The 19,672-nt window shown below is 36.1% G+C and overlaps 2 protein-coding genes across 4 annotated transcripts in view; one reads left to right on the top strand and one right to left on the bottom strand.

The window, feature by feature from the left end:
• Nucleotides 1-19,348, top strand: part of GFM1 (G elongation factor mitochondrial 1) — a 43,085-nt gene extending 23,737 nt beyond the window's left edge. For all 3 annotated transcript variants that reach the window (XM_059920037.1, XM_059920036.1, XM_059920038.1), the window contains 5 exons: nt 10,415-10,577; nt 12,179-12,323; nt 16,973-17,133; nt 17,904-17,957; nt 18,116-19,348. In XM_059920037.1, coding sequence (XP_059776020.1) covers nt 10,415-10,577; nt 12,179-12,323; nt 16,973-17,133; nt 17,904-17,957; nt 18,116-18,247 — 655 coding nt within the window. In that variant the 3' untranslated portion in view covers nt 18,248-19,348. The remainder of the gene's footprint in view (nt 1-10,414; nt 10,578-12,178; nt 12,324-16,972; nt 17,134-17,903; nt 17,958-18,115) is intronic.
• LXN (latexin) lies at nt 15-6,150 on the bottom strand. The gene is made up of 6 exons (XM_059921831.1): nt 5,764-6,150; nt 4,366-4,428; nt 3,081-3,258; nt 2,628-2,764; nt 616-678; nt 15-346 (listed from the first exon to the last, which is right to left on the bottom strand). The coding sequence occupies exons 1-6, from the start codon at nt 5,890-5,892 to the stop codon at nt 248-250; spliced, it is 669 nt and encodes a 222-aa protein (XP_059777814.1). The 5' UTR covers nt 5,893-6,150; the 3' UTR covers nt 15-247.
• Nucleotides 19,349-19,672: the final 324 nt, after the last annotated feature.

Below are 19,672 nucleotides of genomic sequence, written 5' to 3'. Positions count from 1 at the left end.
ATAAACTATGAGGCTGGAATTTAAAGCTTTTTATTAGGGGATATACATAGCACTGTTACTGTTGATAAGACACTTTTACATTGTGATGCTCTTTATTATGGAAGCTATATAGTTCTGTAGTTCAGGCCATTTATACAAAGGGACACTTATGAGATTTGTCTGACCCTTTAAGCTAGATATCAATGAAGACTGGTATACACATCATTAATAAGCATGTTTATACTTCATCGAATGTTACAGTCTTCATTTATTCCAATTGTGCTTCCTTTGGTAGACGGCTATTATGTTTTACTTTAGTACCATATTGTGGATGCCAGAGAACTTGCATTTGCCAAGGAATAATCTCCTGCAAGTAAAGGAAACTGATGCTATGATAAAATTCAGAAAACATTTAAGAAAACAGAGTTGGGTTTATATTTTGTTAGAAACAAAACAGTCCTCATAAAGAAAGCACAAAACAAGTTAAATTGCTGCAAGTGTAATATATTTCAACCTGGTGCCTATTTGAATTTATATGAATTCTGATTTAGAGTCAAAATTAATAAGGCATACTGTGGTTACAAAATGAGTCTCAATTTTCAAAGTAGCATCAAATAAAGGAAAATGATACTCTACCTGAGATGCAATGTCATGAAGTAGAATGGTGTAGTCTAACTCAATGAAGTCATCATTTCTTTGCTATAATAAAAAATAAAAACCTGTGTTTAAAACTTGATATCATTGGCAAAAATGATAATTTTAAGAATCAGCTTTCATTAGTAGATGACAGTAATACTTCCACTTAAATAAAATTAAAAATTGAATGTCATAATTTATTTAGCCTGGCAGAAAAACTATTCTCTTATAAATAAGATTTCTTTCAAACTACATTTTAAAATCATGATTTTTAAAAAATTTGTTACTCTAAAAATCATTTACCCCTTCTGTTTTTAGTTTCTGAGTTGTGGTAGCTACTTAAGAACATTACAGTCTATAATTTGTCATTTAAGATTCCTTAATGTTTCCATTATTCAGAAAAGCATCGTTTAAGGGATAAACTACTGAAATGAGAGTTTACACTAAAGGAAACCAATTTTATAATAGGAATTCTCTTTTAAAAAACTGAAAATAATAAAATGTAATGTTTGATTTTGTAACTAAAGCTTTGATCTATGCTGCTTATTGCTTTGGACATATAAAGTATTTATACTATCAGCTGCACAGAAATATTGCGTCTACAGAGTTTCAAACCATGGTCATCAGAAATTTGCTGTACTCACCCAAGGCTCTTTAAAGCTTATAACTGATGTATTGAAACAAGCCCTAGACTCCAAGAGGCAGCACAAACTCCTGTGGCTCCTTTGGTTGACAGTAATTATAAATATGGCCCCAGGATCAAATAAAACTATGCTCTTCTCTCCTTAATAGTATCTTGAAGCAATCCCTTCTTTGACTATATCAACAAAGAATGTCCTTTAAGGATAAGGTAAAAATCAGGAAGGTTTCTTACGTGTTGGATCATAATAGGTAAAGATATATAATATATTCACGCTGAAGCAGTGGTTAAACTCTTCTGTTGGGATTTTCATTAATGCCTTAAAACTGCAGTTTAGTGAAGGGTTACAGGAAATTTCTTTCATAAAGCAGTAACACTGCATATTTTGCTATAAAAACATGGCTTGAAAATCATGATTGTGATTGTAGATCCTCTGTAACGTGGACCCAGCTACTCAATTATCTGAGCCGCAATGCCCCTATAGGAGTGTTGTAACCAAGGTTGCTATCTACAAAAATGCATTAGAAAAAGGCTCTCTTAAAGTGTTATAAATAGTGATGCTAGGTATTTGGCATTACACTCTGAGTACTGTAATTGGTATCCTGTCCTCCAGTGTCCAAAGGTATCTAATAAGTGGCTGCAAAAGCTTGTGGAGTACAGGTGCTCCAGCTGCCTTGCAGTTTGTTACCAACAAACTGAAACAAGCCAATGGAAAGTGCTTTTCTCTTACAGAGTATTTTTCTTGTATTCCATTAAATACTACTAGTTGACATATTTTGTTTTTCTTTTAAACCTCTTAATAGAGCTAAACTCAAATAATTTATTTTAATCTCTTTAAGGTCTAGAAAGAGGCAGTTTGGAATAGTCATATCAGACTTAAAATACAAGGCTAGCAACAAGTAAGATATGAGGTTGTCAATTATGACTAAATGGGTTATAAAAGATAATTATATACAGCAAGCTTCACAAAGACTGAGTGCTAATATTTTTGTTCCAGCTGATCCTGGGGGAAAAAATGCCAGCCATATCTTTAGCTCTGACACTACCATTTCACTAGAGGAAAAAAGCAGAGGTGGTTTCAGTATCACATGATTATAATAATTTGAACACAAAACTTAGGTTGCAAAAGGAAATAATCTGTATTAAGCTGCACACAAAAACCACTGCCAAATTATTTATAATTCAAGACTTCACTCTCTTGAAACTGCAGCTTCACCTTCTCTGGCCTTGATAACTGACTTCTCCTTCAAATACTGACTTCACTATCTTAAATACAAAATGACTAAAGGGGCACTATTTTTCCAATCATGAATTATAACACCTTCAGTAAATATTAAATCTATTAATAGTGTATTTTATAGAAATTACTTACCACTTGCTTGACAGTTTGAATTTTTGCCATTTTATACCATGTATTTTCAGTAGAATTTTGCCATATTATATAACCACAGGCAACCCAGGCTAAATGTTGAACTGGCTTCATTTCCGGAGGTACATTTCCAAAACTGTCTGGTGAGGGAAACATTTATATGATAAATGGAATTATTTTATATATACAGTATTGACCTTTAAAAAAAATCTAAATTCTAAGTCATGTCTTAGTTTTCTTCAAATGGGTACAGAAAGTAATTAATTTAATTAAGCCATAGATTGATCTATAAGGTTCCAAGGCTTTTTTTGTTGTTGAATTAGATTAGTAATAAATATTTTTGCAAAAGTCAATATATTGCCAGCATAATGTTAACATCTAACAATTTTGAGCATAGGTAATTGATATTATCTTAAAGTCGAAAAAAATATTTTTCCGTGCCATATATTTACATACCTGGAATATTTTGTGCTTCTAGTGGTTCCTTCATAGACTTGAGTCTATGATAAAATGTGGTATCTTCCTCATCTGGGTTCTTTCCAATTTCTCCTTCAAATGTGAAGTTGACTTCTGGTGCAGTATCTTGTCCCATTGGAGGGTACAGTACTTCAGCTGTGCAATTCACTGTAACTTGCTGTTTGAAACATTTTGTGAAAGATCTTTACATGTAGATGGCCATCCATTACTAATTATTGTTCTTTGAGATATAACATTTAAAGCATTGCCCCCCTAATGGTGTTGTTTCAGACTTGACTTGAGTGTACCTATTCCAGAGGTATCTAATTGGTGGTGGCCCAATAATTTTCTTAGAGGTATCTAAAATAGGTAACTTATTTTATAACATATAAGGTCTCATAATCTTGTAAATTCATTTTAAAACTATGTATTTCAGTATTAATGGGAAGTCCATTTGTAAGGCAGATTTTAGTCTTTATATACCAACTCTAGACTCTGGTTACTTTTTTAAGTCTGTCCATTACTCTTATTCTCTCCTCCTGAAATAACAGAAATTTTCTCAAACTCAGATTCTGCAATCTATATCCAAATATAAAATGAGAAGATTGTAGCGTTGGTTCTGCTTTGTAAAGATGACTATCAAGCAGCTCAAATGCCTTTTAATGAATCTCCTTATGTTAGCCTGTATCTCTTTTTAATTATGCTTAACAAAAGGGCAAGCTTTTTAAAATTTCAAGGTGGTTATGGTACAAGTGGCAGTTCCTTCCTTTTAAGTTTGTCTCATTAATAATTTGACAGGTGTATAATTTTTTAAAATTTCCCTGCCCCATTACTGAAAGATTCTTATCTGAACAGAGTGGTACCAGTTGGCCATTCTATTGCTCATAAATATCTAAAAGCACTTGCTTTCTTTAAATAAAAGAAATGAAAAACAGAATGAAACAGACATAAAAAAGTGATGATGATTGTAGAGTTAATTATTACACTTGTTCATATTAGGCATAAATTCATACTGGCCTATGAGTACATAACATTTTTAAAGGAAATTTATTTGAACTGAAGTATATAGAGTCTCTTTTCTAAATAGCGTGATAGAAATACTAAGTGTATCTCAGAATACACAAAAAGTAAAAACTGACCTTTGTATGGTGATCATTTTTTTTGAGGCAGGGATTTTACAACAACTTTTTTAAAAACCAAATTAATCCTATGATTTGATCAACAGAGGTGATATGGAATATTAGGAATCAAATTTTATTTCATAATAAAATGACATTTCACTTACTTTTTGGATAATTTCTTCCACAGAAAATTTAAGGTGATACTTATGTCCTCTTCCCGGAATATCCTAAAATTAAGAAAATGTTGTGTTATTATAACAATAACTCAATTCTTTACATTGTTAGAAGAATCCATTCTCATTTGGTTGGGCGTGGTGCTGACTGTTGGGGGTAAATGGTTAAGGCCTTACACCTTGACCAAGGCATGTCACCATGTTTGTGACATCTAATTTAGCAGGTCCTCTAGCAGGGTTATTTTGGATGAGAACAAGAGGGTGAGATAAAAGCATGTATAAATAAAATCGGTTATAATTCACTTTCAATCATCAGAGTACTCTAACCTCTGGATCTGTGATCCTAAATTCCACATGAGAAATTTTGAAAATTTTAATTCTAAAGGTGACAAATAGGATGCACCATTGAAAAGCTTTTTCATAAAGCCTTATGTACCCTGCAAATAGTGTTCAATGAAGATGAATTCCATTTTGAGGCAGCTTACTGCCAAGTGGTTAGAGAATGTTAAGTACTGCTTTTACTTGTATGTTAGTGGACTTGCAAAATGATACGTTAACAAATTTTATAACAGTAAGACAGACGTTTAGGTATTTCACTTTTGAATCAAGATGTAATTGAGAATTTGTACCTAATTATGTTATCTGGTGTGGTTTTGAAATAACATTTACTCCCTGTCAGCTCTTAAAGACTGTTAGCAGTTAAACTTCTGTCAGATAAATAAGGGACAGTCGCAAATCTATTAGATTTTAGTAAAACGGAAACAAGCTTAGTGGTTGCTGAGGTCTTGAGCGTTTAATTTAACCCCTTAGCCAGAGGGGGCCCATCATTCACAGCAGTCAGTGGCAGTAGTGTTTGGATGGTTGAAGTGAAGCTTCAGGCCACAATACTTTTACTCTGCTTTGTCAGTTTCTGTTGCTTTTTGTTTAACCCTTCATTTTGGTCAAAGAGTCTAATAAAGGATTGATCTTAAAATTCAGGCAGTGAAGAAACTTTTGCAAGACGGGAGCTTTTGTTGGCCCAGATTGGAGTAGTATATGCTAAACATAGCGCCAGTTTTAAGATCCTTTTGAAAATGGTTCCTGTAGGTTTCACTTGGGGAAAGGGGAGAAGCCGCCCCAATTGAGAACATTTACCGATTTCCTTATAGCAGGGCTCATAAAAACTACCAGTGTCTCTGCCTTCCCGTAAAAACAACAAACATTCCCGGGGCTGTCCCCAGAGACTGGAGTGTAGCCCAATCCCAGAAAAGCCAACTCCTCTAGAGAGACAGCCAGCCTTGAGGCCCAAAACGGGCATGGGGTGTGGGGGGTCAGAAGCAGGTGGAGCTGAGACCCTTGGCGGTGGGGGGAACGCTAGCAGGTGCCGCCACCACCCTCTGCCCGACTCACCTGCAGGCTGGCTTGTTTGACTGTCTGCACCAGAAACACCTTGTGGGGGCTGCCCTGCTGGTAGTTGATGCAGCTCTCTACCACCGAGGCCGCCCTGGAGGCCGGGTAGTGGGTCGGAGGGATTGCCATTCTTGGTGAGCGGCGGCTGGGCTTGCGTGGGGCTGCTCGAGCTTCCCAGGAAGGGAAGGGCACCCCCGTCCTGCCTGCTGCCGAGTCCCCCAGGCGGAAAAGTCAGCCCTCCTTCTTCGGGCTGGGCGGGGCCTGGGGCGGGGCCGCCAGCTCCTTCCCTCCCTGTCTCCCTCCTTCCCTCCTTCCCTCCTTCCGATTCTGCAAGCCGCTGCCTGGGAGCTGGCTCCTAAGGAGGCTGCTCCTGGAGCCCCGCCCTGCTACCGCCTACTGTTACTCTCTGGTCCCTGTTTGGAGAGAGCCCCCTCCTCCTTTAAGGGGGGGTGAGGAGTGAGTCGTTGGGCTGGGTTGTTAGAGACTACATCCTTCCTTTTATTAACCTTTACAGAAGCTTGGGGAGGGGCTTTCGGGCCTTCGCCTTAGTGGAGAGTCTCTGGGGCTTCAAGTTTCCTCTTCGTGGAAGGAGGCTGGTTGCTTTACTTGCAGACTGGAGCGCAACTTCCTTATACACCACCCACAGTGTCCGGCACGAGCGCAACTTCCTTATACACCACCCGCAGTGTCCGGCACGGGGCAAAGTACAAAGGAGCGCCAGGTAGTGAGTCATTGTGAGTCCTTCTTTTCTCTTCCCTGTCCAGGAACAGGCTTGCTCATACCCAGCTTTCTGTGGTGGTGTATCAGTTCTGCCCAAATCAGGGTACGAGAGACTGCAAACGATAGCATTAATTTGGAGGATTATGTAATTTAGGTCAGGAGAATTTTAAAAGGTACTTGGCACTCCTCTCTCCCTTTACTGATCTTCGAAAGATGAGGTTTTGATATCACACCATGCTTCCAACTTTCTGAATCACTTTGAAAATTTTACTTTGAGGATTAAAACTTACTTAAAAACTGAATTTATACAAAGCACTACATTGAAGTAGCTTCTAACAAAAGCAGTTTTTAAAGCTCCTTAAGCAAGCACAGACTTTTAGTAGGCAGTGCATTTTTACTCTCCAGATCTCTTAATTACCTCCTGTGAGCTTTAAAGGAACTGTAGTCTAGGCTGTTCTTTGGATTTGCTGTAGATCTAGCAGCTAAGATTTCTTTTCATCAAATGTATAGCCAAACTGACACTGTAGCTGGTTGGCTTAGAAATAAAGACTCTTAAAAAAAAAAAAAAAAAAAGAAATAAAGACTCTTTGCTATTTTTCCCAAAACGGATTTTGAAGGTTCCTTGGGTAGACATATATATTGTGTTGCTTTTTTTAAAAAAGTTAACAAAAATGTATTTGTAATGTGTTGTTTTCCTCAAATACCCTTTTTATTTGTAAATAAAGTCTTTGGAGTAAGTAGATTTTTAAAGAACAGTAAGTAGTAAGGCATTCCCATTCTTTCTAATTATATTAGCCAACAACCATCAAGTAACTAGAGGATGAAAGGGTTAGTTTCTCCTCAAGGCTTTTTGTAAAAAATTGAAGCTTGTTTTTCTGTTTTTGGGCGGTGTGTGGGGGGGTGTGAGTCATTCATCTATCAGCCAACCTCTTAGTTTGTCACTGTATTTGTGTGTTAGTTGTATGAATTATGTGCTCCTTTGATAGTGTCCAAGAAGGAGTGGCGGAATACATTCTAATTACCCAGAAAGAGCTTTTTTGCTGATAATGAAATTTTAAAGTTTTCACAAGTAGCTAGTTAACATCTGTTTTATTACCAGTTAGAGTTGTGAGGAGTACAATATGTGAGCTTCCTAGATGAAATCACCCTTTTGAAGCTTTACGAATACAGTTAACATCTCTGTAGATCAAGGCTAGTAACAGAGGTTGTGACGTATCAGGCATTTATTTACTAAAAGTACACATACCAGTTTAAGTTCTTTTAAAAATATAATTATTATATTAAAATTTTTAAACTGCTTATTTAGATGTTAAATAAATAAACTGCATTGAGAGAATCTTATTCCTATACTTGAGTCCTTGAAATCTTACTTACTTACTAAAATTTCATTAGTGGTAAGTCAAGAGATCATTATCCGCAAACTTGAATAATGTATGAGTTACCTTGAAAGTAGCAGAATTATTATGGGTCTCTGGGATCGGGCAAATTAAATTATTATTTTAAATAATTGTATGGACATAAAACTTAAAACGCCTATGGCTTGCAACTTTGATAAGACTATGAAGTCAAAATAAATCTACAAAATAGAGATATGCAATAAAACCAACACAATTCTAATTAACAGTAATTTTAATGTGAGAGATGATGATGTTTTGTCAAAATGAAATTGTCTTTTATAAAATTCCAGTGGTCTGACCACAGGAGCATGGATTCTTTTGCCTTCAGCACATCTATTCAGTGCCTACCAAGTGATGTCTTAGTTCTTCCACTTCTCTATTTAAGCTACAGTAAAATCTCTCTTTGTGCAGTGTCTTCTAACAGCTTTTGAAGTGAATGCATCGTGTGCAGATTAAATCAGTTTATGTTCTTATTAGCCTTTTAGAAACATGCTTGATTAAGAGTGTTGGTCTTGGTACAAATCCTGGCTCTGCCACTTAAGAGCTGTATCACGTTTGGCAAGTTACTTAGCTTTTCTGACCCTCAGGTTTCTCACCTGTAAAATAATAATAAAAAATAGTGCCTACTTCATGGGTCTGTGGTGAAGAGCAAGTAAGACTGTTCATAAAAAGTGTTTAGCACAAGCCTGGCACATGAGTGTCCTGTTATTTGGCATCCACTTGATTATAAACGCAGCCATGGTCCCTGAAACCGCAGGGATTGCTTGTCTGTGAGCTGGCCCTCCAGGGCACTGCTGTCCAGTAGCAGTTTGTGCAGCGATGGAAATGTTTGGCTCTGCTGTCCCGGACAGTAGCCACTCTCCACACCTGCCTGTTGACCACTTGTAATGTGACTAGTGCAGCTGAGGAACTGAATTTTAAATTTTACTTAATTTCAATGTAAATATCCATGATTAGTGATTACCATATAGACAGCACAGATCTAGAGTATGTTGTATGTCATATTATTGTCAAATTGAAAACAAAATTTAAAATGTCTCAGAGAACTTGAGCATACTAGAGAATATGTCAATGGACCACAGTTTTGGAATCCCTTCAGTAATTCTGTGGTGATTTGGCAGTTGTTTCTCTTCTCCTTTTCCTGCTCTTGGTGGTTCTGATGGCTGTTTGTTTCTCTCCCGGGAAAATCAACCATTCAGCATTGTTTCCCAGCCTATCCTGAAGCTCTTGGCTGCTGGAAGATTATTTAAAGGCAGTTCATCAGGCACATTCACGCTTAGGCTCTCTATGGAAACTGCTTATTCCAAGCTGACATCTACTGAAATTTGCTGTTTACTTCTTCCAAACCATTCACAGATCTGTACGCAGGAACACACACTCATTAATGTCCATTTACCTGCAGTTATCTGCAGACACCTTTGAAAGCAGCCAGCTTCTTCCATCTTATGGCCTTGAGGAAGGTTTCAGTTGACAGGAAAAACGCCTTCCAAACAGTAGATACTCATGAAATGTTGTTTTTTTTTTTTTTTAAATTTATTTTTATATTTATTTTTAGCTGTGTTGGGTCTTTGTTTCTGTGCGAGGGCTTTCTCTAGTTGCGGCAAGCGGGGGCCACTCTTCATCGCGGTGCGCAGGCCTCTCACTATCCCGGCCTCTCTTGTTGCGGAGCACAGGCTCCAGATGCGCAGGCTCAGTAGTTGTGGCTCACAGGCCCAGTTGCTCCACGGCATGTGGGATCTTCCCAGACCAGGGCTCGAACCCGTGACCCCTGCATTGGCAGGCAGATTCTCAACCACTGCGCCACCAGGGAAGCCCTCATGAAATGTTTTTTCAGTGATATCGTAGCCTGTGTTTACATATATTTAGTATGCATGTAAGATGTTTATTTCATCCTATTTATGTTGTCATTAGTAGTTTCAAGTAAACACTGACCTGTGTGTCTATTTGAATGACTTAACTTATGTTAATCATGATCATTTTGCCATTAATCATTTTCAGGTGTTAGTTATTCCGCCTGAAACTCCCTTCTCTCGTATTTTCTCAGTCCATAGTGTACAAGTTGTAAAATCAAATAGCAAGTATCTGAATGAATTAACTGCATAGCTCCTATTTTCAGGTAATTGTCCTCATAGAGATTTAAGGAGAGAACACTGTCCCAGGGAAGGGAGGCATTCCAAAAGAAATGGGTAAGCTCTTTGGAATGTAGGTTACTATTAATAGAATAAGAACCTTAGACGGACTTTTTATTTTAATTTGTTGACTTTTACTTTCTACTTGTGAAATTCAGAATTAGCAGAATTAAAACCATGGATTACTTTGGTGGTGTGCCCCACCCTCACCTCCAAGTAAAAACAGAAGGGACAGGATTACTTTTTAAATAAATTCTATAATAATTTTATAGCAAGGCCATGGTATTTGAAGGAAAAAGTAAAAATGATGAGAGGTGGTTTTTCATTTAAATTAGTAGGAGTTATTTCATTTTGGTGATTATATAATGCTATGTTGATTTTTTCTTCTTCCTAAATTACTTTCAGGTTTGAGTTTACACATAAAAAACAATCAGGTGGTGCAGGCCAGTTTGGAAAAGTGATAGGTGTACTGGAGCCTCTGGACCCAGAGAACTACACTAAGTTGGAGTTTTCAGATGAAACATTTGGGTCAAATGTTCCAAAGCAATTTGTGCCTGCCGTAGAAAAGGTAAAAACAAAAAAAACCTTTATTGCATTTAAAAAAAAATCAAAAACAGTCTATTAGGTATCAAATCACATTGCTATCACGTCTTCTGTGGTTCATTTTCATTACAGTTCTGCTTCTTTTTCTCATTAAGCTTTCCATCTGATTAGAATCTTTAAGTTCAAGAGCTATAAATATATGCTGTGATGATGAGGGGAAGTCATTCTGTTTCTTAATCATAGTTATTGTATTTCTCTTGATAAATTTAAACTACTTCATTGATTATAATCAGCACTTGAAATTTGCAGTAGGCGTTAGGGGTTTATGAAAGTTTTAGGTGTACTGATGTAGTAGAATGGACATTCATTAAGATTCCCCACACCTGGGTGCTGTCCTAATCTCTGCTAGTGATTAACATGCCCTTGGGTAAATCAGAGCCACTTTCTTTTGTAAACTGAGCATATAGTACTTAATTCCGAACCCCTCACAAACTCAAGGATCAGATAAGACTCTGATATTTCTTTGGGAACTGTGAAGTGATTTGCACATACAATGGGGTTACTAGTGATTTGTTGGCTTTCTAGGTCAACTGGCTTTAAGACTGTTGTAAACCTTTAGCAACTGTCTATTCTTGTAGATTGAGATTTTTAGGTTTTTTTAACCTTTTAACTTAGAAATCTTTATTAACAGATCATAATTTTGGCTTCAGCATTAATTTTGGTAGCATTTTTTGTGATTAGTGTGTTTCATTCATTATACTTTATTTCAAGACAATATTTTGTCATTCACACACTTTTAAATTATCTTTTATTCTCCAGGATTAATGTAAGTGAAGGAAAGCTCAGATATTTTTCAGCATTTAGAGTTTACAGTTTTGAATGCCAGAAATATATTGTACTACATGTGCAGCTGTGTGATTGTCTTGCCATGAAAAACTATCTTGAATTGTAGGAGCTCTACGAGTATTTAAGTGACTGAATGAAAAAAAAAATTGCACACTTATCAAATTTTACTCTTTAAATATGTATAGTTTATTGTATATCAGTTATACCTCAATAAAGCTGCTTTTTTAAAAGAAGAATTGCTTTGGAAAAATGAAATTAGCTTTTAATTTTAGTTCTTACTGACATTGTAGAACACTAAAGCTGTTAGTGATCTGCCAATGAGGCAGAGCAGTGATAGGTATATAGTAGGAGCTTAAGACACAGCTGTTGATTAGATGTCAGTTTTGATTGACGTTTTATTTTAGAGAATTTCTTAGATTTGCCTTTCCTCTCTTTCCTCCTTGTAAAATTGAGATCATGCTGTCTCTGTAATGCATCATGAGTGTTTAGTAATTCTTGAAGATGAGGTTATGAGAAAGCGATTGTAGCACTCTCAGCATCACTTTCAAACCAGCTCTCACCTTTAAGTGATAGAGTTTTCCAAGGGATTGCTCATCTAGATTCCACAATAATAATACTTAAATAGGCTGTTCAACTTAAAAAAAAATTTTTTTTTAAACAATGAAATGTAGCATACATAAAAATGTTACACTTCTGAATACTAAAATGTTTGGGGGTTTTTCATAATGCTTCTGTGAGTAAAACCCACTCACTCCAGAAGTTGTGTTCATTCATTAACAGGGGTTTTTGGATGCCTGCGAGAAGGGCCCTCTGTCTGGTCACAAGCTCTCTGGGCTCCGGTTTGTCCTGCAAGATGGAGCGTATCACATGGTGGATTCCAATGAAATCTCTTTCATCCGCGCAGGAGAAGGTGCTCTTAAACAAGGTACGCTGTGTCTGGCAGTTGCCGCATCAGTGCATCTATTTCCCTGGTGGACCATCAGAGCCGCAGAAGGCAGCACTGTGTTGGTTAGGTCTTCCTCCCATCCCCCCCACCCCACCAGAGCAGTAAGCAGCACACCAGGGAACATGATAGGCTCTGGGCAAGTATTCATAGAATCAAAGTGAGGATAGATTACTGTGTTTTCTTTCTTACAAAATTAAAATCCTACTTTGTTCTCCTAAATTATCTGGTATTTTTTTGTAAGTTTAAATTCATAGATAATCTGTAAGTTCTACTTTTAATAGAGAAGACGGAAGTGCTCAGAATTATAAGAATTATTTTAAAGAAACATTAATTATAGTCATCCTGTTTTTAGTGATTTATTCAGATGTCAGAAAAATCTATAAATTTGTAAACAACTTTTTCATGTATGACATTGTAGGCTTTTAGGCATTTGAAAGAATTCAGTAAACCTTATTCTCAGTGCAGACTTCTTGTTAAACTGCTAAAATTGTCAACCTTTCTCACATAGAATAATACGTCTATTAAAACCCTGATGAAACAGAACCCTAAGCAATTGCAGATATATCTGATTCATTGCTTTTAAGAGAGAAAAGCAAATGACGGCACAGCAGCTTGACGTTGGGGGCTTTTACATTGTAACTGGGAGCCAGAAAATTCATTCTCTTTGTCATCTCTTCCATATCCATTATATGGTAATTCATTAGTTATGTCCATAAGTGGATTTTTGCAGAGAATTACATTATGATTCACAAAACATTTCAGAGATATTTTTGTCAAAGAGGGTCGAAATAGCAGAAAATTAATCCTAACACATCATTTCCAGGCATTCGGAAAATCAGGATTTTATTGTATGAATTTTGGACTTTGTTGTTTTTGGTCTGTTTGCATCTGTGACCAGGTGTGGGGCAATGGCTGGAGAAGGTTGCTCATTCCCTGACCAGGTTGCTAATTCCTTATTTTAGTTAAACTAATGGGAGCCATTAGTAATTTGTTGTTTCATTTCTCAGTTGTGAAAGGGTGAGAGAATCCTCCATTTTCTTTATGCCAGCTAGCTGTCTATTAAAAATGCATTTGAAATTTATGATCTAGAAACCTTGTCACAGTCTGTCAGCTGTAATAGGAAAAAGGGAAATAAAGTCACACAAAAAAAATAAGACTTTATTAAGCATGATTCAGATTGTATTGATAACACCTGCCTCTTGCCTTCTCGGGGTTCACCACTTTAATAAATCTTCAACCGGCAAATTGGTTGTAATCACTTCATATTCTTTTTTTCAGCTTTACTCAGGTGCAGTTGACAAAATTGTAAAATATTTAAAGTAATGATTTGATAAATGTATACATTGTGATACTTTTTTAAAGTATAGTTAAAACAAATTAGATATCACCAACTGTTCTATGCTGATTCTTGACTGGAAATTGGTAGCTTTCCTGGATAGAGGTTGCATAAAGCAAGGTAATTGGTAAAATCAATTAACAAAGAGCCTCAACCTTTTAAATTATACCTATATGAAATATAAATAAATATAGATTATATGCCCATAACATACACATATATAGCCATGAAAAAAGTCTGTATGTCTATGCATATTAACTAAACAGGTAGATATGTACCATTCAGTTTGTAAATACTTAAGTGTACAAATACTGTTATGTGTGATGACTGCCTGGTGGGGTGCAAAGGAAAAGCACCAGATAATAATTGAATTGAGGAGTATTGGTTTTTGCCAGATAAATATGTGCAAATAAACAGGTTGCAAGCGTGAAAAATGAATTACTTTGCTGTATCATCATCTGATTCTTTTTTCTCCATGACTGAAAGATAAAAGGGTAAAAGGGTAAAAGGAAATTTTTGCTGGGCTCTTAAGAAAATCAGCTTTTCATGCATACACCTCCACTGATTATCATATGAGAGTTTTAGGGTGGAAAATGTTGATAAATGAGCTTAGTATCAGATTAGCTTATACTTTTGAGCTATTCTCTATTATCAAAATTGGAAGAAAAATAGTCCAAATTCTCACGTAGTTTTCATTAAAAAAAAATGAAAACTGGAACTATTTTCAGTCACAATGTAAACTTTGCCCCTGAGATTAATCAGTGATGTAACTAAAACTGAAACGTGAAATTGAATGTTCTTTCAGGGACTGTTTCACCCCATAGATGTTAACCGTTGCCATCATTGTCTATGGCCAATTTTTAGACCGCTGTGCTTGGTCTCTGCAGAAACATTGAACTTGTAGCTACTCTACAAGAGAAATAAAGGCCTACCCAGAGTCATGTTAGCTCATTTTACTCAGCAGTGTCCCTTTTCTGATCTCCTGGGCTTTGAGTTTGAATGCTGGCTCTACTTCATACTTAACTCCGTGGAAATGGGCAAGTCCAGGCTGTTTGGAGATAGTAATGCCAAAGTATTAGATGAGAATGTACTTGAAAACACTTGCACACACATATTTGGGCATAATGAAGGCTAATCCCTCTTCCCTTCACATTACCTTTGACCTAGCACTGTGCAATGCCACCCATTTGCCAGCTTTTGGTCTCAGAGTGGTCATAATAACACTTATTGATCACTTTTGTGCTGTGTATTATGCTGAGTACATGAATTATCATATCTTACCTTCAACAGTGGCCTTATAGTTGAGAAAATTGAGACTCAAGAGTAGTTAATCAAATGGCCCAAGGTTACATGTTAGTTAGTGGTGGAGCTGAGAGTTAAAACCAGAGCCTAGCCCTTGACCACCTCCTCACACAACCTCTTTAGCACCCAGCCTGGTGTTATCAACTTTGTCCCTAGGGGACTGAAATAGAAACATTACCACCTCTACGCACCACTTTGGCTTAAAAGGTCCTGTGATGGTGTGGGTATTTTCACTTGCTTTTTATTCTACTTCAGGAAAAATTGCTTGTAGGACTTGGCTGCCATGTGACTATTAAAAAATGGCAGGATGAATTTAGCTCTGGAATCTTGTCGTACGGAATGGGACAGAGAAAAGCATGAATAAGGGCGAGGTGAATCAGAAGGTGGATTTAGGAAGAAAGAGGGAGTTAAAAGGAAAGGAGCAGGGTGAGGGAATATGAAACCAAGAACTGGATAGGCCGTCCTCAACAATTATGTACTATACACTATATACTTGGCCCCTTCTTTCTCTTTAGAATATGAGCGTCTTACACTCTAGCTCTTTTATATTACTGACCTATATTGAAAACACTAGATAATGTGTTACTAAATTTTAATATGTCTGTTCACATCTCTCTTTCTGGGTACCTTCTTCTGCATTAATTGCATTTATTTAGAGCCAAGGAAGCTCTGCTGTTGTGGTAACCCAAGAAGTTAACAAGAAATAGAGCTTCTTCTACAGTCTATCTAGAATTTTTAGTCTACTGCTTTAGCTGTCTACGTAGAATTCTGCAGGCTTAGCTAATGAAACTTAGGAGTCTGCAGAGTTCAGTTATTCCTCTTTTCAGAACAAAATTCACTAATTAGGAGTAATGAGTCAAAGTTAGGTCTGAGCTAAGATATGATTTGAATTAGAAAACATTTCAAAGAAATGCAAGTATATTAAATGGCTGTTCTTATAATTATTGCACTTAAGCTAATAGTGTCTTTAGAACAAGTGCTTTAATGAATATACAAGAATAATTGCTGACTAGATTATTATAAACAAATTGATGCTTGGAAAATTATGATTATTTTAAAACAAAATATTTTCTTTGTCACCTTTTCATGTTATGCTTAAAGTCTTTATTTAAAGATAATTCATCCAGTCTGAGGCTGAAGTATTATTCCACACTATCATGATGTCCAAATTAAATATGAGTGTTTGAAGTTTTTTTATATTCTCTCCGCACTGTTACATTTTCAACCTCAGTCAGCATTTGTCACAGTAAGAAGTGTTCTTGTTATGTACTAAGTGGGATTAAAAAAATAAGTTTTTTTTATTTTAAAAAAACACACATAAAAAACACATTGGGGTTTAGTGCTTAAATGGCCTTTAGCATCTAGGCCGATGTCTTTATTTTGTAGGTGAAGAAACATGACCTGGACAGATTGTGTTTTTCCAAAAGGCATATAACTTATTAGAGGCAGAGCAGAAACTAGAAACTTGGTTTTCTAATTCTCAATTGGGTATTGAAATTGTTTAGCCTAGACATATCTCAGGCATGACTTGATTATTGTCTCCAAGTATAAATAACTGTCTGCCAGGGACCAACAAGAAAGAATTGATTTACCTTGGTCAGAGACTTAACAGATAGTGTCTTTATTCCCGAAGGATTTCAGAAAGAATTAGTAACCCTCAACTGCATAATTTAAATGGGAAGGGACTTGATCGAATGTTGTTTTAAGACCCTTTTATATTACTTCTGCAACCTAATGATTTTTAGGATAAAAATATGGTAATGGACATACTAATATTAGAATTAAGTGTTGTCTTACTGGAAGTTCCATTTAGAAGAGTGACTGCTGCTGCTACTAGAAAAATGAGTCCAGATCAAATATTTTAACCTTATCATTTATGTGTGTACCTTTGGGAGAGCACTTTCTATTTCCCTTTTGTATATGTGGATAGGAAAGAGCTCCAGTTTGTTTAAAGATTAATAAACCAATTTATATTTTTTTTAAACCCTAGCCCTGGCAAATGCCACATTATGTATTCTTGAACCTATTATGTCTGTGGAAGTTGTAGCTCCACATGAATTTCAGGGACCAGTGATTGCAGGAATTAACCGGCGCCATGGAATAATCACGGGACAAGATGGAATTGAGGACTATTTTACGCTATATGCAGATGTAAGTACTGTTAGTCACTGACAACCTTGCTTTTATTATCCACAGGAGGAAATCAGAGTTAGCTTTTGGTTTTGGAAATTGTAGAGCAAATTGGCACATTTCCATGGCTGAGTGTTGAATTTGTGGCTTATATGTATGTGGTAATTTCGGTACTTTGCTGTTAGAGCATCTCTTTAAGTGCAAAATCTAAAACTAAGATTCATTTCAGGTAGGCCTTTTGTGAGTATGTCATTTTCTTAGATGTATAATTACCTTTCTCATTATAGCTTTGTTTGCATAGCCGTTTTATTATGTTCTAATTTATTGGGATAATATTTAATTCCGTTGCCTGTCCCTTACTTAAATCTCATGGGAGAAAGGGTTTATCACGTTACCTAAGGCCTCTTAGAAGACACTCCTCTTGGCATGTGGCCTATCATTGAGTAGTCCAAGGGAAAGTTGTATTCACATTTTCACAGAAGAAACACTTCTGAGTGCTTGAGCTGTAGCTGCGTGGAGTGGGGATGAGAGGGACAGCTGTTAGCGGTGTCCGCTCCGTGAAACTGAAAGATTGGGTTTCTAGTTGTGTCTGTCAAATGAAATTATTTTCAAATAGGGTTTCTACTGTGGTAAAACAAAAACAGGTTTCTCTTTGGCTTTTAATTCTTTTAAACCAGGAGTAGTTAGTAGAAACCTGAGTCTAAAGGAGTTAAATGACTAAGTCTTCTCTATATTTTTCTCAAATATTTTTCAATAAGCAATGCTGAAATATCTACTGTGTATGTTTTCAGGTCCCTCTAAATGAAATGTTTGGTTATTCTACTGAACTTAGGTCATGCACAGAGGTAAGCAAGTGTTTAAATTTTACTTCAGTGTTCTTCAAGAGACCATCCTGCAAAATCATCATTTTTGTGAAATCTTGTCTTTGCATGACTTTACTTGATAGTTGTTTTAAAAAAAAAAAAATCTGCTTTTTGTTTCTGTTTTTGTGTTAAACCCCCAGGGGAAGGGAGAATATACAATGGAGTACTGCAGATATCAGCCATGTTCACCAGCTACACAAGAAGACCTTATCAATAAGTATTTGGAAGCTACAGGTCAACTTCCTGTAAAAAAAGGAAATGCCAAGAACTAACTTTCCTCACTTTGTTGACTAACTTCAACTGTATCTGCAAGGTTTAGATACGTTAATGGATTCATGGAATAAATTCAGCCTGAAAAGAAGTAATTTTAGAGGCCCTTCCTATTATATTCAGGAGCTTCTGTTATATCATAGTTCATTCTGTGTATATCTCAACTGTTGATTGGTTTTATACCTCAAATAAAATATGATTATTACTGAAATATATTTAATATTTATTTGAGGGAGGAAGAGACTTATTTTTGTTATACTTAATAGGCTTAGAACATGTATAAACGTCCAAATTTTTTCATCATAAGAATTTTCAACATACAGAAAAGCTGAAAAAATAGTACAAAGAACAGCCATATACCTTCCATCTAGACTCAACAATGAACAATTTTGTTAAGTGTTTATTGGATAATAATTTGTTTTGTCATATTTGCTTTATCTGTCTATTGTCCATCTATGTTGCATACTTTCATTCTTCAAGTTGTTTTGCTGTATACTTGAAAGTGAATTGCATATATCATGACATCTCTTGGAGTATCACCTTTTTTGTTTAAGAGTGGATTCCTTTGTGACAACCTGGATAGCTAGCCCTAGAGGGTATCATGCTAAGTGAAATAAGTCAGAGAAAGACAAATACTGTATGATTTTACTTAAATGTGGAGTCTAAAAAACAAAACAAGTGAACAAACATAACAAAATGGAAACAGCCTCACAGATACAGAGAACAAACCAGTAGATGGTGGTCAGAGGGGAGGGAGGAGCAGGAGGAGGAGTGAAATAGGTGAGGGAGATTAAAAGGTACAAAATAAATGAGGCACAGGGATAAAGTGTTTTTTTTTTAAAAAAAATGGATTGGAGAACACTTTTCAGATTTTCTTTGGAATATTAAAATGCTAGCTCAATTTCTAGCTGTTTTATTTAGAGCTGATTGCTTCAATCTGTGGCTTCTGCAGATTTTTAACTGCTTGTTTTTAGGAGTATAAATGTTACTTTTTTGCAGACCTGTGAGGTAAAAAAAAAAAGGCCCTTGCACATGCTATTCTTGTCTATGTTCATTTTAATGTTTCTGCAGCTTGGAAATAATAAAATATAACCTACAGGGTTGCTGGCTAGTCTATTTCATCCACCTATTAAATGCTAGTTGAATTAGAGTCTGTTGGAATGTATCATATATTGTATTCATTGAGATTGTGAAAGAACAAATGTTAAGCTAGAGTATGTTGGACATTGCCAGGGAGTTAGTTCTACCATATTGTTCAGAATTGCTTCATCCAAAAACCATCTGATGTGAAAGACATATCGTAGTCCTTTCCCTTAGTGGATAATAGACATGAAATAACTGTTTTAAATTCCTTTGTTTTTCTTGATTTGTAGATTTGGCTCTATAACTTCAGGTTCCTAGAAAAAAAGACCTTTAAAAAATATTGA

This window comes from Balaenoptera ricei, chromosome 4 (genome assembly GCF_028023285.1).
Source record: "Balaenoptera ricei isolate mBalRic1 chromosome 4, mBalRic1.hap2, whole genome shotgun sequence".
NCBI classification, from domain to species: Eukaryota; Metazoa; Chordata; class Mammalia; order Artiodactyla; family Balaenopteridae; genus Balaenoptera; species Balaenoptera ricei.
This window is presented reverse-complemented; position numbering and strand designations above follow the sequence as displayed.